Source organism: Nipponia nippon, unplaced genomic scaffold (assembly GCF_047370975.1).
Source record: "Nipponia nippon isolate SJK-2023a ecotype South Korea unplaced genomic scaffold, ASM4737097v1 scaffold_10, whole genome shotgun sequence".
In the NCBI taxonomy this organism is placed as follows: domain Eukaryota; kingdom Metazoa; phylum Chordata; class Aves; order Pelecaniformes; family Threskiornithidae; genus Nipponia; species Nipponia nippon.
In genome coordinates this window covers 7,208,471-7,230,120 of record NW_028262291.1, presented here as the reverse complement: position 1 = coordinate 7,230,120, position 21,650 = coordinate 7,208,471, and the positions used below count along the sequence as shown (strand labels likewise).

The following is a 21,650-nucleotide window of genomic DNA, read 5'->3' as shown; positions in this document are numbered from 1 at the left end:
GTTGTTAATTAACTATATAAATTTTGTTTCAATTGTTTCATCTTACCATCATTTTTGCTTCTGTTGCTCTACTCGCTGAGAACACTCTTTAGGCCAATATCCAAAATACATTTTTTGAGAGAGGCTTAGGGGTACAGGAAGGTGTCATGTTAAGATACGGTGATTTATATGCTGCTGATTACATTTAAATAATTGAGAAGTACTGGTATTCTAAGACTTTCTTCTTACCTACTTACTTGTGATGAATCATTTGTTTTTCAGCCTATGGTTTTCCTTCTAGATTTTACTCCCAGATTTTTTTCCTTCAGAGTACCACCACATACTTTAGATTTAGTGGGGATTACTCCCAAGCAAGGAATGCTGAAAGATTTGTGAGAAACCTGAGAATAAGATAAATGCGAGATTATGAGAGACAGCATCTTCACAGCAACTGCATCTTTAAGCCAACAGTGAAACCCACTGAAAGGCAGGGAAACCTTAGGCCAAGTTTCATTTCAGTCTCACGTAACTGTGCAAACATCAGAGACTGAAATTATTAATGATAGTCATCTTGAGTTTTCCCGACAAATAATTTGGAATTATCTTTATTGTAGTTATCTGAATCTTCACACCTCCCTTCCCTGGTAGTATCTGGGTTGCCTTCTCCTCCTCATGGAAAACAGGCTGCACAAAAAAAATGAGTCACTAATAAAAGATCGGAAAATATTGGCATATATCATCTGCTCTTCAGGCCCATGCTTTGTCTCAAGTGCTGATTGATTAAAAGGCTGATTAAAGAGGGAAGACTGGCAGTGCAGCATGGGACAGCTGGCGCGGCACGGAGGGCCCCCTGCATCACGGGGCGTGCAGGTGAGGCTCGCTGCCAGCACCCGCCTGGGCACGCGTGCTTCCAGCCGCCCCGGCACGGCACACCCCGGCACGGTGGGGGCTCAGGGCATGAGCCACACGTTCGTCTTGCTACCCAGCTCCTCTAGCTCTGAGGCAAGGTAGGGCTCAGAAGGGTACCCAGCCACAAACAGAGAGCAGGCACCAGGTGAGTAGCACAATCACTGTAGGCTCACAAACAGTGACATCCCCTGCCTCCATGGCCAAGTGCTCCCAGAGCATTTAACTTCATCTCCTTCTATGACAAGATGACCCACTTAGTGGATGAGGGAAAGGCTGTGGGTGTTATCTACCTGGACTTTAGTAAAGCCTTTGACACCGTTTCCCACACCATTCTCCTGGAGAAATTGGCTACTCATGGCTTGGACGGGTGTATGCTTCGCTGGGTAAAAAACTGGCTGGGTGGCTGGGCCCAAAGAGTGGTGGTGAATGGAGTTAAATCCAGCTGGTGGCCGGTCACAAGTGGTGTTCCCCAGGGCACAGTACTGGGGCCAGTTCTGTTTAATATCTTTATCAATGATCTGGACAAGGGGATCGAGTGCACCCTCAGTAAGTTTGCAGATGACACCAAGTTGGGTGGGAGTGTCGATCTGCTGGAGGGTAGGAAGGCCCTACAGAGGGATCTGGACAAGCTGGATCGACAGGCCGAGGCCAACTGTATGAGGTTCAACACGGCTCAGTGCCGGGTCCTGCACTTGGGTCACAACAACCCCATGCAACGCTACAGGCTTGGGGAAGAGTGGCTGGAGAGCCGCCTGGCGGAAAAGGACCTGGGGGTGTTGGTCGACAGCCGGCTGAACATGAGCCAGTAGTGTGCCCAGGTGGCCAAGAGGGCCAATAGCATCCTGGCTTGTATCAGGAATAGTGTGGCCAGCAGGACTAGGGAAGTGATCGTCTCCCTGTACTCGGCACTGGTGAGGCCGCACCTCGAGTACTGTGTTCAGTTTTGGGCCCCTCACTACAAGAAGGACATGGAGGTGCTGGAGCGTGTCCAGAGAAGGGCAACGAAGTTGGTGAAGGGTCTGGAGCACAAGTCTTAGGAGGAGCGGCTGAGGGAGCTGGGGCTGTTTAGCTTGGAGAAGAGGCGGCTGAGGGGAGACCTTATTGCTCTCTGCAACTACCTGAAAGGAGGCTGTAGCGAGGTGGGGGTCGGTCTCTTCTCCCAAGTAACAAGGGATAGGACGAGAGGAAACGTCCTCAAGTTGCAGCCGGGGAGGTTTACATTGGATATTAGGAAAAATTTCTTCACTGAAAGGGTAGTCAGGCACTGGAACCAGCTGCCCAGGGAGGTGGCTGAGTCCCCATCCCTGGAGGTATTTAAAAGATGGGTAGATGTGGTGCTTAGGGACATGGTTTAGTGGTGGGCTTGGCAGTGCTAGGTTAACAGCTGGACTCAATGATCTTAAGCATCTTTTCCAATCTAAATGATTCTATGATTCTATTCTATGATTTCACAGCTCTGCCATAAAACCTCTTCCAAATTTACTATCCCAGGGTGCAGGCCACGGAGTAAATGCACAAGAAACATGTTGTAACCCACAGGTGAATATTAACTTTTAGGGCAGACGGTGCGAGTCCAAGAAGGCTTAAGAGCTGAAAAATCTGATTGCTGTTCTCTTGCTGTTTGCCTAAGTCCTCTGCTTTTTCTTGTGATTTATGTACAAATTGAACAACTGAAGTAATTTTACCCCCAAATTAATAATTGCTCCTCACCAGTGTTTTGCTGTTAGACGATATGAATGAATGCATATCCTTGATATTATGATACAAATATTTTTATGTGGATCTTTTCCCAGTGTCAAAGTAATATACCCAGCGGGCACAGGAGAAGAGTCATTATATACTTCTTAGAAAAAAAGTGTTGGGACTGCCAAATCTTGACCGGCATTATTATTGTGGGCAAACTGCTTAGGGACCGAGCTGCAATATCAGTCATTTACTGGCAGTTTAAATGCTCTCTGCCTCAGTTTTTCTTTTTGTAAAATGGACACAAAAATGTCCCTCAAAGCTGTAAAGATTAACTCAGGTTTCTGAAAGATTTGAGATCTTTGCCTGAAACAAAATAATTGAATGTGATGTTTCTGCTGATGACGGGTATATGCTGTACAGACCCAGGGATAAGTTATTTGCATAGTTTTGTGGAATTAGGTTTAGCAGTGTTATTACCCACCAGTAATCAGACTGGTAAACTAAACTAGGACATGATCTAACCCATACCAAGAGAGAGGCTCATTAAATCAGGGAGATTTGTTTTGTGTTTTTCCTATATTTCTGTAGTTATACAATTTTCATTGAAAAGATCTCAATTTGCAGTTATGCTTCAAAGTATTTGTTCTTAACTATAGAAGCTGTACTGTTCTGCGTTTTATCTTTGTTTCTCCAAGAAAGCTGGTATATGGTAGTTTCTGACATTTCCATTGTGAAAGATCCTTAACATTAAACAGTTATTTAGAACCAAAAGCCCTTGCCCTAAGATACATATGGTTGTACTTAAGCTGAAATCACCACTTTATGTTAGAAAATACTGTTTTCATCATAAAAGGTAAGTGTTCCCAGAAGTGTATTAAAATGCTCAGAGATACAAAAGAGAAATATTGGAATTCAATCTTGGGTACCAATGTAAAAATATTTAAATACACTATAAATTGTGCAGATCCAGCACTGTTCATGGAAGAATCTTTCAGGTTATTAAAATACTTTCTGTTCAATAAGAGACACTAAAAGTAATCATGCAGTTTGTGTGCTGTTCAGTGTTAGAAACACTTCTAGATATACTTATTCAATAAAGTTCCCTCAGTCACAAACAAAAGTTACTTCGGCTCCTATGAGGAGCAAATAGAATAGGAGAGTGCATCAGAAAAGAAAGTGGAAGGGAAAATGCGTAGATTATATTTAGTTCAACTCCAGTAGAGGTGATGAAAGACAGAAAGGACTTAGGTGGCTGAAGTGGATTAATTCACAATGATATCTGCACACCTAAAGGCTTCGTATATACGTTGCATGTAAGGAAGGTACTGACTCACAGAGCCCATGCAGAAGAACATCTTTAAGGTAAGCGGGCAGCATTACAGGGGGCACTAAATGAAAATAATGGCCCTTCTTTGCCATTCTAGTTCCAAGTCTTGGAAAAACAAAAGCCAGTTTTGTCATCTCTGCTGGAACAGAAGACTTGCTAATTGCCGCTCAGGGGAGGTTTTGCTAACCTTTTTGACGGGTTAACAGGTAGAGCAAAAGGAAGGATGCTACAGCAGTATGTGGGCTGCAAATGGAACAAACCCAACTTCAAATCTATGATGCAAATAGTAGGAGTAGCAATAATATTTTTACCAACAACCTCTAACACTGCTGAGTTTGATGCACTTACTTACAATAAAATCCTAAATAAGCCTCCACAAAATCTTCCTCTAGACTTGCCCCTATCTTTGGACAGCTTGATTTTGGAAAGGCATCTCAGCTCTACCACTTCAGATTGATTAAGAACAACGGATCTAATTCACTTTAATGAACAGTGCATCTAAAGAGATCTATTTTGTTAAGTGTGTAACTGCTCTCATTAACAGCAACGAATGACCCTATCTAAAAGTTAAGCAGGAGTAATAGCACCACCTGAGGCAGAAAACATCATGCAAATCGTCTTAAGACAATGCACGTAGTTAAAGCTGCGTACGTGTCAACACCCCTTAGCTCAAAACCATGCTCATAACTCCCCAAAATATTTTTTTTCCATGGAAATTCATCTGTGCTCTAACTGAAAGGTCTACCAGTCAAATTCAGGACCTTCTAATTTGGCATCAGAAGTCTTACCCTGAGTACCGCTGTTTTCTTCAGCAGTGTATTTATAAAGCTCTCAGCCTCGCTTGCCAAATTGGGATAGTGAGACCATAGTGTCTAGCAGGTTGTTTGTCCCCCAGGGTTTTATATGCATTTTGCAGTAAATGTTTTCAAAGTACCTTGTGTTAAAGGATCCTTGCAGGAATTCTTCTGCAGGAGAAGCTTTATTTATTTAGGTCAACATTAGCACTATTTCCTGGCTGTTGTGAATACCGTCTCAGGGGAGAATTTGTTTGTCATTTTAGTCAGAAAATGACAGGATAAAAATATACCGGACAGTTGCAAACATAGCTGGTATAGGTTTTTTTCAGTTAACTCAATGCAAGAGCCTGGATGGAGGTTATTATTTTACTAAATGCCCTTAGTTCGGTGGTAGCCTCATAAGAGTTTCTCTGTATTTCTACTTTCCTTCAGTGTTTTTCTCCTCCATTACTATTACCCTGTTCCCCTCTTCTTCTGTTGTCATCTCACCTTCTTCTCTTTTTACCCAGGGGACTTAAAAAGAACACAGTTATATTTGAAAGAGTTGATCATAAAAATGCCGAGACAAAATCAAGGGTCGCTCTTACTCATAGGTCACCAGCATCCCTTAATAATCTTTACATTATATGCACTCGGTTCCTCTTGCTCTCTGCTAACTCAGTGTATAATTTCTCCAACAGATATTTTGTTCTTAACAATAACACGTTTCCATCATGCTCAATGAGGTTCAAATACGCAGCTGTTAGTGAGAACTCCCATGGAAGCTGATAGGGTATTTGAGTGCTGAGAAGTAGATTAATATGGCTTGGGAGATAGTTTCCTTTTAAACATTAACTTAGAAAGGAACTAAAGTATGTGTTTACTTTTCACTCATAAGTACAATTAAGGCTAATCCTCTTTAGTTTTTTTATAAGGGTATTTCTGTACTGGAAGTGCTGGAGGTCTTTACCAACTCAGGACTGTACAGACCAGCATTTCAAAATGTGATGAGGTGGTGGTGTAGCTTATTTTGTTCACGGTCAGGTAGTATGTTTGCTCTTTTTAAAGGAAACTGAAGAAATAATCCATTTTAAAAGTTGACGTGTCCGCAAACACTTTCCCTGTGGTTACATGAAGCAAGACGTATTCTTCATTGCCAAAAGAAAGGCTCCCTCGCCATGCCAATGAATCCCATAATCAGGTTGCAATAGTAACAGATTATTGGCTGTCGTGTTTCTTTTTTCTCCAGGTTCTGATTTCTCTCCCTATCTCTGGTTTTATTCTAGTAAGAGATACCCGGTGGCTCATTTTGCTCAGGTCATCCAGGAGAACTTACATGGGCCAATAGTTTCCATTACATTTATCTCATCTCCTGTCTTTTGCAGCTAGCCTAAATGAGTGCCACACAAGCAGATAAGATATAGTCTGAACTACATTTGCATCAGTGGTAGTTTGAGAAAAGCAAAACCTTAATTCTAGAAGTTTTCCTGAAACATGTCTTTTCCATAAATAATCAAAATAGTTTAAGCAGAACTTTTTACAATGGTTGACGGCAAATAAATACTTAATGCAAAACTCTCAGACTGGTTCTTAAACCCTCGCTACAGCCCCAGTGTTCTGTGAGAGCGACGTAGGGGGAGCTAGAGCCAACCAAAAGTGCAGAGCAAAGGATTTCCCCAGCATGAGCAAATCAGTGGCTGACACAACGCTGGTAGACCCAGTCTTACCTCTGCCACGTTTCCTCCCACTCTAGCCTGCGCTGTTGCTTCTACAGCGAGGAACACTGGCCAAGGTGCCCGTCTCAAGGTGTTTTCTCCAAACACCTTGGATGATGGAAACCCTGATGTTATCCTGACTTATATCAGGTCTGGGTTTCCTTGGGCATACTGAGCTTGAGCTGCCCTTAGGTCTCTCTCCTGGTTTTACCAAGCGTGAACATGAGCTTGGCACAATTTGTGATTTTTAAAAGAAGTCAATGTGCAAAATTCCTCCCGTTGATGCTGAAGCCCCTCTCCTTGGCGCTGAGCTGAGGTGGGCAGGAGCCAAGGCTCTGTGCTGGCTATGGACTCACCACTCCACCTCAGGGGTCTCGCCCTCTCTTCCCTTCAAATGCATGCTTGGAGGCGAGTCTGGGCCGAGCTGTTCTCTGAGGTACAAACACAGCAAGCACACTTGCTGCTGCCTGCCTACTCCAGAGGATTTCCTGGTGCTTTCAAGAGACTGAAAGCAAGCTGAAATGTTCTAGCACTTTAAAGGAGGACTAGGCATTGGTGGGAGGCTTGTTTAGTATCTGAGTGGGATCATGACTACGATGTTCATCTGCATGTTACCAGCATGGAATATACGCAGTTGGGAGCAGTTTGAAGATGAGTAGGCTTGGAAAGAAAGGAAAACTCCTCCAGGGAGGGAGGAGGCAGAGTGAAAGACTGCTAATACTTGCAGCATGAAGATCCGGGAAAAGATGGAGATATCAGAGCGGGATAATCTCCAGGAGGAGATCAGGCACAGAAAATCAACACTTGATGGGAGGCTACCCTAAATATGTACTGGAAGGATTGTATTTACCCTGCGGGCAGTAGCAGGTGAGGTGCCAAATTTGCCTGTTGAAGAAGCAGGAGATTACCAGCCAAACTAGCACACAATGACCCTGAGGGACCTTTCTTTCAAACACACCATTAGATTGCTGGCATGGAGAGAAGCTGGCAGCCCCATTTCACACCAGCAATGATGTAATATAGCTCTTATTTCAGAAGCATCTCCATAAAGTTAACAGCTAGTGTTACCGTCTGATTCTGCTCGGATTGCTAACGCTGGTGTTTCAGGCGGGTTTTCAGTGATCTCTGAAGGAGCAACCCGTGCATAATGGATGTAAGGTGTCTCTTAGCATGTGCTTAGCAGTCATCCACACATTTTGGTAGCCTTTCAAGCATGTGAAAAAGCCAACCAGTAACAGCTCATTGTTTTCAATGATGTTTTAGGGCAGGGAACCAACGTTTGCAGCTCACTTAGAATTTGGGGGGGGTTGGCAGGTTGGTCCAAGGCACTGTGACTTTCTAGCAATGCTCCTGCAGTATTCTTCGCATTCTTTTGTCTAAGAGAGGGAAAAATGTATGACTGATTCTGGCTTAATTAGGCCTCATCTGCTAAACAGTTATGTCACTATTTACATCTGAGTAGTCCTACTGAAGTCAAGTCCTACAGCTGTATACTTCATCTGGTAACAATGTAAATCCAAGATAAACAGACTTGGAACAAGAGATGTACATTGCCTTATATGTATGAACTACCTGAATATAGCAAATGCTGTGCCGCTCTGGCAAAAGCTAACAGCTATCTTGTTTCAACACCCTGTAAACAGATCACCTGATTATTAGCTTTAAACGGTGGATCAAACTCTACTCAATAGTCCCAACTTTTACTGAAGTAACTTGTCAAATGAGTAACTTTGAATCAGTTGTGCCCCTCTACGGTAAATAGAAAAAAAAAAATCCTCCACACCTACTCACATGAAGTGATTTTTCATGGCCGGGTCTCCCATGGCCGAGCGATCAGCCCCTCTAGAGATAAAAACCATAGTCGGAAACAAGACATAGGGAAAGGAAATGGCTGGAACCTCAAAAGATATCTGGGTTTAATTCTACTCCATCCCCTTTCTAATGCCTTTCTTGCAGGAATCCCTCTCAGCCATCTGTCAGTGACTCTCCTCCATCACTTTTGTGCATTGACTGATGCCCCATCTTCAGCTCTGGTCCATCAGAACGACTTAGGCTGTTCTTTCACCAGTGAATGGCAGTACAAGGAAAGGACTGTGATTGCTTTATACTACCTCCTCCTCTTCTGCCAGATAATTCCCATGCACTATAGCATCCCGTATTACCCTACCAATGACCTTTTGTTCTTCCAAACACTTTGGTGCCATTCTCTTGATTATTGTGCCTGTTTTTTCATAAGTTACTTCAGACTGACATGGTTGAAGCAACGTAAAACAAACTATCGCCTCAGCAAACGTGCTTAATTTGGTCTAACAAGCATGAGGTGGGTTATCAGCGGTCGCCTATCCCCAGTGAAGTGGGTGGGGTCATGTTGTTATCTTAAGCAGAAGACTTGGCTCTTCTAGTTCTTTAAAGGAGTATCTTTGCTTGTGGTTCTGTCAGCATGAACCTGCCTTAGTGTTACTGGCAAACCCCATCGATATGCTCCGCAAAATGCAGCTGGACAGGACTGAAATGATAGCATGTCCAGTTCCTGCTGTGAATCTCCTGGGAAGCTTCTGTGGAAGTTTTTTTCGTAAGTTTAACATGACTACATTGAGGTAATACTATGACCTGGCAAAGGTTTCCTCTGGACATCTCTAATGACCGAGATCTTAATCAGAAAAGGAAAATATCTAGAAGTTAATGAGGTGAGAAGTAGGGGAGGAACAGTGCTATAGGTAAGATATTTTCTTACAAGTGATATAGCTGGAATTACTTCCTCAATGAAAGACTGTGTTTCTTGAGCTATGAAATAAGTATGTAGAAATATTTTTTTTCACTGATATTGCATCTTTATAAAGGTCTCTCTACCCAAAACCACTGAGGACTCCATGGAGTCAGAAACTTTTAAGACTTGGATACAGATTTGTGTAGTCAAAATATGAATCATGTGACTTACTACCCAAAGTAGATACTACCATAGTTATTTTACTCCCCTGAGGGAGAGGCAGGAGCTATTTGCTTAGAGGACTTGGAGAAAGCAGAACCCACTGCAAGCCCACGTATTGGAACACTTGTGCTTTTTTTTTTTTTCGTTTAATGTAATTTTAAAAGTAGTATTCCCGACTACTATTAACACTAACTATGAGTACTTCCAACTGTTGGAAGAAAATTTCAGCTTCCTGATTGAAGATCAGTACTTAAGGATGGGGATGGGGTGACAACTGATGGGGTGATCTGTTGGGTGCAGCCTTACATCAGCAACAGCCTTTCTGAAGGGCTCTGCCTGTTACATGTCATACAGCAAGTATGTGATGCCGGCGAAGGGATTCAGCAGTGCTCCTCGGGGCAGCTTTGCTGAAGACCACTTGACTTTTCTTCTAACACCTTGCCCCCAGGACAGGCGAGGCAGGAAAGTACCAGCTGTACCAGTCTTAGGGCAGCATCTGCTGGTTATTGCATGGATCAACATAGATGGTTGTCATGGAAGAGGCTGCTTGCTTTGGCTCCCAGGCAGAGGTACCTGGGACTCAGCGGGGCGGGGGAAAACAGGGGTGCTCTGGAGAGAAACGACCGGTAAATGCAATTGTAAGAGTCAATCAGGAGCGAAGGGGAGCGGGCAAGGAGCTTCTGGGTCTTGGTCTGGCTTTTTCCTATTCTCAGAGGCAGCACCCACAAACTTTGGAGAGTCCGGGTTCAGTTGGCTGCAGTTCGCCCCCAAAGGCGGAGACCCGCACCGCCATCGCCCTCCTCCCCGCCCCACACACGCTCTTCGCGCCGGGGATAAATAAATTCGAGATACGGAGACAAAACGGGGGAAGGAGGACTTTGGGAGACTTGGCAGGAATCGTACCGGGGCTCGACCACCTCTTTGGGGGAAAGAGAGCGCAGCGGTGCCCAGGCGGGTGGTTTCGCACCGCAAGCGGGGCGAAACGGATCAAGCGACAGAAATAACGCCCGGGAGGCGGGCGGGCGGGCGGCGGGGTCGGGGGCAGGGGAGAGGGGGAAGGCAGGTCCCCGGGATGCGGCCCCCCTCCCCTCCTCCTTCTCCTCCTCCTCCTCCTCGGCGCGGGGCTGGCGGGGCAGCCCGCCCCCGGGCTGCGCCTCCCGGCGAGGGCAGAGCGGGGAGGGGGAGGAAAAGTGTGCTGGGAAGTTGCGGCTCGGGAAGAGGCAGGGGTTTCCGAGGGAGCTCGCTCGTCTTGGCAACTGTGCCATGTTCCTCTTGTGGCAGGAGCTTGTATGCAACAAGTCCCTGGAGCACTTCCCGCGTGAGCGAGAGTGAACGTGACATTTAAAAAAAAAAAAAAGCCAAATGTTTACTTACCTGTCACCAATGCAAATCTCCAGAGCCGGCTCGTCTTGCACGGCCCCAGGTGCGAGCCGGGAGGTGGAAGGAGAGCGGCCGGGAGTCAGGGCTCATTACCCAGCGCGCCCGGCCGGGAGGACTTTCCTCGGGAACTTTCTGTCCCGCTCCGGTTTCCTGGGAGGCGGCTGCGATCACGTTTTATACCGTGTTAGTTGGTAACCCCTCTCATTCATTAAGATCACGTAAGAACTCAAAGGGAAACGTGACTCTGAGCTAAGGCGTTTGCGTAAATCTATAGGTTTTTAAAACTCCCTGCCAGTTGCTTTCTGTCTTCTGTAGGCACCAAGGTGGTGGAGAGTTTAAGCTTGCGGATATTGCAAAGGGTTATTAGATTCATAAGTCACACCAAGTGGTGGGCGATCCACTGAGCAAAGCAGAAGTTCTCACATGATGACTTCAAACAAGACACATTACCTTCCAGCATCTGTTGGAGAGACTGGATTTTAAGACACTTCTGTCTCCAGGACAGCAAAGAAACAATGGTGAGTACCAATAAAAAAGCCTATTTTTATAACTGGAGAGAGGGGGAAAAAAAAAAAGCAACAAAAAAAAAAAAAGCTTGAGATGTTGCTTAACGACAGTATCTAATATCACGGGCTCGGCTTTCTAGTACTTAATATACCGAAGCACGTAACCCGCGGAGGCCGGAAGAATTGTGCTTCAGACAGTGTAACTTTAATTGCAACGCTCTTTGATTTAGGGCTGCGATGGAAACACCGCGTTTGAGAAACTTGGAGCTGCCGGCGACTTGGCTGCAGCCGCCCGCCCGCCGCTGCCGGCTCTCCCCGGCGGCACGGCAGGCGGCTGACGGCCGCCGTCGGGGGGGGTGCGGGGGGTGCGTGCAGCTCCGCGCCCCGCCGCGGAGCCCGGGCCGGTTGGGTGCGGAGCGGCGCGGCCGCGGCACGTGACGGGGGCCGGGGGCGCGGAGCGGGGCGCGGCGGCGGAGCGGCGGCGGCGGCGGCAGCACCTTGGACAGAGGCGGGGACGGGGCGGGGGGCGGCCCGCGGGGGGGGCGGCGGAGGCCCCGCACCGCTCCGCGCCCCGCTCCGCGCCCCTGCGGGCTCGGGGAGCCGCTGGCACTTGGTACCGGCTGCCCCCCCCCCCCCTCCCGCCATCCCGGTCCTTCCCTTCCCTTCCCCTCCCCTCCCCGCCCGCCGCCCTCTCGCCCCAGCTGGAGCTGGGCGAAGTTGAATTCCTAGCGGTGCGGGCTGGAATAGGAAAAGGAGGAAAAGAAAAAAAAAAAAAAAACCCACAACCAAAAAACAACAAACCACCCAGAGTCTTGCAAGCTCCGGGGGTTGGTTTGACGGTGTCAACTTTGGGAAATGCCAGTGTTTATCTCCGCGATCTAGCCACTGCCCGTGGTGTTAGCTGTGACTAAGGTAAGCGGAGGGGCGACCCCCCCGGCGGCCCCCTCCGGCTCCTGCCTCTCTCGCTGTGGCGCGGGGATGGGTGCCTGCTCCTTGCCTAGTTTTGTTACCTTGCTGGCTGCTCGGTGTGTTGGAGGCTAGAAAAGGTAGGAGAAGCTTGATGAGATTGCACTACGAGTTGAGTTAAGTTGCGACTGATTTAATCTGGGAATCTCGTCTCTCTATGTGCGTGTGCATGCTTTGGGCAGAGATGCAACTGATCTTTACCTAGATAAGCAGATGCGACGGCGTTTTTTTTCCTAGCTAAGGATGCAAGTTGATTTTGAATAGCTAAAGAGATGCAGCTGAGCTCTAGCTGGCACTGTGCACAACTGATTTTACATAGATAAAGAGACGCAGCTGATCTTTACCTACATGGAGATTAGCTGGTCCCCAGCTTGAGGGATCACTGATGGCCCCTCTGTGTACGCAACCTACGACTGAACGGGAGAGCCGTGCATGTATTGCTGATGATCCAATATCCGCATCTACTTTGCTATAATTAAAAGGGGGGGGGGGAGGTGTTTGACAAGCCTGAAGCCCAAACGCAGCCCCCCCACCTGGAGATCATTCGGATAAGCTTTCTGCTCCTCTCCCTCTCTCTAGTGCCTCCCCCCCTTCCGATCCTTCCTACGTAGAAATGTAGCTAATAATATTTAGTCTGCGGGCTAAAAATAAGCTGTGGAAAGTCAGCAGTTTGGCGGAGCAGCGGCGGGAGCAGCAGTGCTCGCAGGTAGAGAAGCTCTGGGGGTCTCCGGCTCTGCACGGAGACTGTGCATGGATCCCCCCCGCGCTGCCGGGGAGGGCTGCGCTCCCGCGGAGGAGGGGTCCGCACGCAGCCGCGCTGCCTCCGCCGCCCCGCTCCAGCCAGCGTGCGCCTCCCCGCCCGGGGCGGGGGGGATCCCGGCCGCCGGGAGCCACCCCTCCTCCCCGCCCCGGGGGAGCCGAGGGGCCGCCAGCCGAGCCGGCCGGCTCCGGCGCCCCCCACCCCGCCAGGGCGCGGGGGCGGCGGGCGCTCCCTGCGGCAGAGCCGGCGGCGCCCCGCGGCCGGCCCCGCTGCAGCGCCGGGCCCCGGCGGGAGGGAGCGGGCGAGGGAGGGAGGGAGGGAGGGAGGGAGGATCCCGCGGCCCCGCCGCCCCCGCCTCCCGCCGGGCTCCCGCTCCGGCTCGCACGTAGCGGCGGCGAGGAGGGAAACCCCCCGGCAGGCGGGGGGCTGGCACCGCCGGGGCCGCCCGCCGCGGGGGAGGGGGCGGCATCCCCACCGCGCAGCCGGGCGGAGCCGCCGCGCAGGGCGCTGCGCGCCCCGGCCGGGCCGGAGCCGACCCAACCGGGTGCCGGGCTCCCCCCGCCGGTGTGGGTCCCCCCCGCCGCCGTTGCTACGGCGACCGCCTCCCCCCGGGGGGCACCGTCCTGCGGAGATGGGGGGGGGGGAGCGGGGATGCCGCCCCTCTCCCGCCCGCTCCGTCCCCGTCCCCCCCCCCCCGGGGGAGGGACGGCGTCCACAGCCCCCGGACGGTGCCGCTGGCAGCACCGGAGCCGGGCCGGGCAGCGGCACCGGCGCGCACAGCCAAAATGGAGGTGCTGCAGGACGGCACCGGAGGGGTGCCGCCGCGGAGCTCCCCCGAAAGTCGGTCACCTGGAGTCTCTTCTGCGTTAGTATCTATTTCTGGGGAGGTTTGGGGTTTTTATCATTAAAGACAAGACAACCGTCCTCCTCTCCCGGCGATGCGCTAACCCCGGCCTGGGCTCCCCGCCGGCCCCCCCGCCCGCGGGCCCGGCCGCGCCGCTGGGTGGGAGCCCGGAGAAGGGGCCGGGCAGGATCCCGCCCTGTATTTTTCCATTTCCACTTGGAACTCTTGCGTTTGCTGGGGATGCCTGCCTGGGCGCGATGAGAGGCGTTTCTCGGGAGCTCTAAGGCGAGGAGAATCCAGCCCGGGAAGAGATGGGTCTCGGAAGCATCCCCCATCGGCAGGCTGGATAAAACTCAAACACACCTAGTTTGCAGTACCGGTTTCATTAAATTCATACTGAAACGTCCTCTGACCTTTTTTCACTTGGGAAAAAGTCAGGTGGTAGAGCTAATATTTGAATACATCTACTGTGGTCTAGTGGTGATGAGCCCTACTAAAACCCATCCCCTTCCCAAAATAAGTGCTTCTGTTATATAGGAGGTTGCCAAGGAGCTTCTATTTATATGAATTTTCCACTCCATGGATAATTTTGTATATCTTCCTATATTTTAATTTTACACCCATTACTTTCTTACCAGCTCTTAAAAAACTCTTGGTTCCGATATTTCCCTTTCTGCCTCTGTTGCCGTGTTTGTGTTGAATTCTAATCGTTCTCTGCAGAGGCGCATGGGACGGACGGCTGCTAACAAATGACACTGGGCCATATTTGGTCACATTTGCTCACGGTGACTCATACCTTAATCTGCAAGTAGCTTTATTATTTTAGTATCTACTATTTCTCCAAGAGCTGTCACCGCTTTGGTGGTGGTTCGTCACCACCTTTCATCTCTTATGGTTACGACACTGTAAAATGTCCGATCTCCTTCGAATATCTCTTCATCCTGCAAAGTTTTGATGTGGCAGTCTTTCATGCTCCTTTTTTATAGTTTTATTTTACCTGATACCACGAGTGTCGTCTTCAGTGGTTTGGTGGCTGTCAGGTGTCTGTGTCCAGCATGAGATGTTTTTTTAATGTGGTATTTGACGTAGGCACGGTCTCTCTCCAAGTTTGTCATTCTCAGCACCTCTCCATTTAGATAACTGCTTGATTTTCAGCATCGTTCAATAATTTCCTATTTCAAATGGTCTGACAGTTCTCACAATTTATTTTTAGTGGCCACCATTCACAGGCATGTATACTGGAGGATTATGTCTAGCATTTCATTAATCTGAGGTGGCTGGATGCACGCGTTTGCCTTGGTACGGCAAGTCCTTTATGCTGTTTCTTTATCACACCGATATTGTTGAGCTCTCAGAAATGCCCAAAGAAAATGCAGACTGGCTGCCATTTAGTAACCATACGTTGCTTCCTAAATACAGTGGCATACGATTGCCCTGCCATGAGAAATTCTGGAAAGGTGGATGAATCCCGAGGGACAAATTTTCCTCAGAGCTGTAAGTCTTACCATGAATCACTGTAGTAAATCACCGCTCAGCACTCGAAGATGTAGCTGCTAGAATTTTTTTAATCAGATACGCAAACAAAGAGAGCATCCATAAAATTTTGGGAGATCTAGTTCATTCCTCTAGCAAAAAATAGTCATGTCAAGTGCTGTAAACAGCATCTGTAAGAAACAGTACCTCTCAAAGTTGTTGAAAATTAGTAGGTTCCCTAGAGCTGGGAAAGAGACAGGTAGCATAAGGTAAAATACAGATGGATAGACACTTTCACAGCTCCCTCCCCTTTGAGCTAACATTAGATTGGGGCTAAGAAACTGGGGCTAGCAAAACCAGGCTTGTCAAAGTGGCCCTTAAAATGGAGATGATGGCTTTTGGGGCATGAAGAACTAGAAAGAAGGAACTGAGAAACACGGGACTGGTTTTGTAATCCTCATTGCCATTCGTGGTCAGCAAGTCCAGCTGGTAATAGGGACCACAGAATATGGGAAGATGATATGTGAAAAAAAGGTAATACTTGTATGCCTGGAAGTTAAGAGCTTGAAACAAGTGTGAGTATGCCATGTTTCCCTCGTGTTTGGGTTTCCAAACGTTTTTACACCTCCTTTCTGCGTCTCTCCCACCACAACATTAGGAGTACTAAAATGCCCCGGCAGGGAAACGTCAGGGGACGTCCCGCAGCGCCTGGGGCGCGTGATGAGCAGTTTTGCGTACAAACCACTCGCCAACTTCAGTGAATCCCTACGCCCACACGCCAGCAAGGTGCAGGGCAGGGCACCGACTTCTCCGATTAACTGAAAATATCTCTGAGACATACTCCTGCAAAATTATAGCCAGGAAAACATATCGACTGACATGGAGTTCATATAACAACTGCCCACCCATATCATTATTTCACAAATGTGTGATTCGTGCTTGTGAGCTGTCACCGTTAACATTTCCATCTGTCTCAATATTGCTTCTATTCTTAGTTGCTATGTGATAGATGTAGGTGTATGAAAAGGATTTTTCCCCCCCTCCCTGTGTCATGAAACAAAATAAATGAAAGCCACATATATGTATCCACGCATTTCATGCAGGCAGCAAGAAATCCAGGCACCTTCATGGCACTCCTATTACTAGAAGTAGAGGTGGAGTAAGAAGCACGTGCCTGTGGCCTCTCAGTGCTGCTAGAACATGTACTCCATGGGGAAAAACATAAATAAGTCAAAATCTAACCGCAAAAGAACAATATTGCTTTGATCTCCTTTTGAACGTGCAGTTTGAGAGACCTATTTTCCTAATCATGTAAGTATGGGAGTAATTTTACTTAACACGTAATCCTAATTGGTCTTTTCCTGAGGCAATCTCAAAGGGAAAATAGCTGCGACACGCTTTGGTGTTCAAAGGATCGGGCCCTCAGCTGTGTAGGTATTTCCAAACTCGGAGCTTTCAAGGTACTCATCGCTTGGACAAACAGAAAACTCTTTGCATAACACAGGCAAAACCCGCATTTCTTAGTACCTCTATGCCAAAACTCGATTCGATGGGATACCTGTAGAAGTGAACAGACATTTCACAACAGCCTCCAGCAAAAGCAAAATCTGGCTCCAGTCACTTTATTCCCGTTGTCATTTGAACTTCATGGCAGAGTGCAAACTCATAGTCTCCTGATGAAAAATGTCTTTTGAAGTCGCTAATGGATGTGACTGATTTTCACCCCTGGCGCAGCTCGATGCTTCCCTGGGAGGCAGGGATTAGTTGGGTCCGGTCCATGGCGTAAGCTGGGCTGCGGGGGGTTGGCCCCTGCTCCACCTTGGCTAGCGGAGAGCCTCGGGGCCGGGGCATTCGCCATAGAGCCAACTCTGCTGCCGGTAAGTGGTTTCCCCACTGTTGTATGATTTCCCACAGGGAATATTAGCGGTGGGACTGTAATGGATCAAGGTCTTGCCGTAAGCGGCCAAGTGTCTACTTTCTCTTTCCCCTACCTTTTCGTGGTCTGGTCTGTCTGTCAGGTTTTTTTTCCTTCCCAAAATAGCACACAAAACCCCAATTTAACAAGCGTAAACCGTACACTCTGGCCTCCAATTTATTTTGACATTTGGCAAGAATGATTACGCAACATGTTCATTAAGTCATAACATTTTCGCTACTTTCCCATTTTAGATCCTTATTGACTGTAGCACATGCAAAAATAATGAAGTTATTTATTCTCCAAACGGACAGTAGACCCCAAACCTCCCAAGAAAATGCATTGTTTAGGGATGCAATGTATGCAGAGACTTTTAAAGCCCTAGGTCTCACCTGACTGTAAAAAATTAAGGGTTCATTTCTGAAAGGGGTGAGGAGGGGTTTATCATCCACTAAAATGTTTAGAGGGTTGTGCAGCTAGGGAGGTCTCATCAGACAAGTTGTTTCCTTTTTCTTAAACAGAGCCCCTTCCTCCTTTGTGGGACTCAGGAATCAGGCAGTAAGCAGCTACGGTAATAGACAATTAGGTGGACCAGCTAAAAGCAATATGAAAGGGGGCTGGTAGCACAAGGATTACAGAAGGTGTGTGGGCATTTTGACATCCAGAAAACATTATAGATCTGGTCTCAGCTACCTCAGTCTCATGATGATAATTAAGAAATGTGGGTGTAGAAAAGCTCTTTGCATGGTTTGGTTGGATTATTGCTGCAGTTCAAAATACAATTGGCACAGACACCCACATTGGACATGATTGCCCTTTGATGAGGCAGATACTGACTTTTTAAAGCTGACACAGTTAAAATTATGTCTAAAGTTTATGGGGCCACAAGCTTCTGACTAGGCTCCATTATTATAACAAATGGTAAAATAAAAGTTGAAGCAGTTTAAAAAAAAAAGGTTGAGGCATGTTGAGGGGGAAGGGACCCTGGCAGTGGGAAGGCTTCAGGATTAACCCTTCTCTCATCTGTTTGGCAAGAGTAGAAGAATACGGGCAGTGTCCAGGGGGTTTGCTTTGTACGCGTGGTCGTACATCCTCTTTAAAGACAAACTGGAGGGAAGACCAGCGAGGCTCGTTCCTCAGCTGCTCCCATCAATAACTTGCAGAGAGCCAAGTCTAGTTCCTCTACAGCTTGTGTCTTGCATGGCAGATCTTCCCAGGTTTTTTGCCTCTGTTTGTCCATCAATAATACAGGTGTTACTGAACTCCCCTCTAAGACTGCATAAGGTGAAAAATACTATAGATTTAAAAAAAGAAATTATGTTCAACCTGCTTTATAAGTGGAATTTTTTTAAGAAGCACTTGTGAATGGTAGGAGAGTGATGGAGGCTGTCTAGATGGGGACTGCTCGTGCCTAAGATAAGACATAACAGTAGAGCTTAACGTACTCACTTTTGCAGCATGTTATTCTAATATTAGAGACACTAAACCTGTACAGCTATGGAAATGTCAAAGTATCGACTTCAGGCCTGATCCTGCGTTCAGGTTTATTTATTCTTTTACACATTTGACTCCTTAAAACAACAGCAATGGGGAGAAGGCTGTATGGTGGCCCAGTGGTCACTCTATATTTATCACAGCTCCCATTCAGGTTTTCCCTGAGAAACCAGAAAAGGCCACATGTTGACAAGGTAGACAGATTTGCAAAAGTATTTGACATTTCAAAATTATCTTTTTTTTTTTTCCAATATTTTCAATACAAACTCCGTTCTGTATTATTCTACAGAGTGTTCAAAAAGGCTTTCAGTATTTCCCTCTAAAGCTATCATCAAAAGTCCGACAATGACATTTGATAAAATATTCAGATTCAAAACAAAATAGATCATGAAAAGACAAAGGATTTCAGGGAAACAGGTGGTTACCAAAAGAAAGAAAAAAAAAAAAAGGGGGAGCTGATTTCTGACAGCAAATACCTTTTAAAGCCTGACCAACTCTACGGAGAATGGGATGCAGTGAGAGTCATGAGCAGGGGTCAAGAGACTGGAGCTGCTTAGGCGCTTAATTGGCTCTGTGAAATACGTGTTCATTCACATCTGCCGAAAGTTTATAAAGCCGTCTGAGAGGATATTTGGCTGAATTTTGTAAACAGATATCTGATAAAATAGTATTGGCCAAGAAAACAAAAAGCCCTGGCAGTTTTTAAGTGAGGTTAATTCTGGGTTTGGAATTTTCCAGTGGATGACACTGACAATACATTTCAAATGTTTTTTGCTTCTGTACGTGTCACTTGATGTAGCTTAAAGTGTGATACCTCTTATTCTATTGCTGAAAATTTATTGCATCAGAGAAAAAAAAAAAGAATAATGTATCTATTGGTTATGGAAAGAGTCATCCATACAAGGAGTGAATCTCTCAGAATTTCCCATATGAATTTCTTTTTGCGTCCCAAATTTGGTTTATTGACTAAGTTATTCTAAGTCCTTATACCACACTCATCATTCATCGTGGTATTTGAACACCTTTCTAAGTGACATGAGTAATATCTGTCACATGTTTTGCTCTCGTCCTCTTCCGAGGGAACAAGCACTTGAAGTCTAGGGTTTTTCCTTAGTTGTTGTTTTTTTATTCTGAGTAAGTCTTTCACAAAGGCCTTGGTGGCACAAAAGGTAAGAGTTTAATCATAGATTCACCTGATTCTTCTCTTTCTCCATGGTATTCGCTCCTGCATCAGCAGTCGGTCACTCTATCCACCACCTATTCCCCAGGCAGATCTGATTCTTGTGCTTTTTTCCGCCCACCACCTGTTGTTTTCCTCTTCCCAAATCCTTCACCTAGACTCAGTCGTCAGCTGCCCAACCATGGTCCGAGCCCAGGATACCCACTGCTTTTCTTGCCTCTATTTTTTGAACTCTTTCAAAGACTGGAACATGTCTGACTTCAGAGGGGCTTTTAATCCCCAGCCTACTGCCTTTAGTACCAAATAGTTATTTTTATCATCTACTTTCCCATCACAGATTTCCTGCAGCATTCCCTAAAGAAAATTCTGCTGGCTCCCAAATTTTAAGGAAACAAAAATAGCTGACAAGAAGGCTAAGCCCTTTTTAAGGCAGAGCTAGAAAGTTAATTTGAAATGGTCAGAATTTCATATTAATTCATCTCTAGGGATTTTGCAGACAAAGCAGGGAAGAAATTCAGACTAGTGCAAGGCATGCACTTCAGGACAGGAGAAAAGCCAAAGATGATGGACCATTTAAAATTGTTTTCTTTTGGGTCTGTACCGTCCCCTGGCAAGTCAGCCTGTCCAGGAGCAATAGGGCAAGACCAAGGCAATGTACTGACTCGCCTCCTTGACCACCAGAGGCCATTTCACCAGCTGCTGCTTGTGTGTGACACCTGCCTGGGGCTCTGATTAGCAGCAGAACTTCGCAGCTCGCCTCTGCCAGGGCTGCAAACACGATGATGATGATGTGCATTATGCCAGCTCCCTCTTGGAAACAGAGAGTCGGGCAGACTTCGGTGCCCAACTCTCCCCAGGACATACTGGGGATGGTACAGCCACAGAGCCAAGTCTCGTTTGGATCAGTTTGTCTTTCTACCTCTCTCAGTTTGGGTTTTCAATGTGAATTCCAGGCTGGGGTAACCCCCGAGACCCTGCACATAGGATCAGCCATCCTCACGAAGCCATGAATTGCCTTCAGCTCACGGAGCTGATCGTGGGTGGATATTAATACCTCCCTGCCTAGCAATAGCTTCCCGCTTGCCCTCGCTGCAGACCTGTAAGGGGTAACGAGCCATGCGCTGTTCCCGCAGCCAGAGAAATGGAGAGAAGAGGGATGGGGGATTGTGCAAGAAGGTGGTGTGGAGGGCGTAGAGCCCCTGATCCGAGCAAGCATGAGGAAAGGGTGGGAAAGACATGGAGAGCCCCTGGAAGAGGAGGTGGGTTGTGTGGCCTGAAGGAAGGAGGCCCATGGAGGGGTCTCTGGGGGGAGAAGTGAGGCAGGTGCCTGGCATGGTCCAGGTGCTCGGCCTGAACGCTCATCATCGCTGCGGGTTTTGTCAACCTCTTCTCAAGCCTTGTCCAACCCCACCTTTGACTCCTCCTAGAAAAAGGCAATGTAGTCTCTCAGACACAGGCTCTCAGAGACTTTGGGCCAGGACACAGCACCACTGCTGTGGTGGGATCTAGCCGTGGCCACGAGTCCTCCCCGCACCCCCAAGTACCGCTCCCACGGTGACAGCCCAGTTGTACCCTCGGAGAGGAGGCACCTGGGCTGTGGCTGAGTTAGTTTTCCATTGTCCATTCTCATGGGCACTGTCACCGCTTGGCAAGGCAGAGACTACATGGAGGTATGGTAACATAGATAGGCAAGTGATAGGGAAGTAAAATTACAGGGTTGCGTGGTTCAAGCATGTACGGAAGGGATGTGCTTTAGGTACCTGAGAATACTCCCAAAGCTCTGTTTATTACACTAACACAAAAAAATGTGA

At 47.5% G+C, this 21,650-nt stretch overlaps 1 protein-coding gene across 3 annotated transcripts in view; it reads left to right on the top strand.

Annotated features, from left to right (window-relative positions):
- Positions 1 to 11,040: 11,040 nt before the first annotated feature.
- Positions 11,041 to 21,650, top strand: part of BDNF (brain derived neurotrophic factor) — a 44,934-nt gene continuing 34,324 nt past the window's right edge. Inside the window, exon 1 of one of the 3 annotated variants that reach the window (XM_009461407.2) lies at positions 11,041 to 11,219. In XM_009461407.2, the coding sequence (XP_009459682.1) occupies positions 11,217 to 11,219 (3 nt within the window). In that variant the 5' untranslated portion in view covers positions 11,041 to 11,216. Of the gene's footprint in view, positions 11,220 to 12,000; positions 12,120 to 12,867; positions 12,880 to 21,650 lie in introns of those variants that run through there. The other 2 variants (XM_087743523.1, XM_087743532.1) reach the window with 2 other exon arrangements.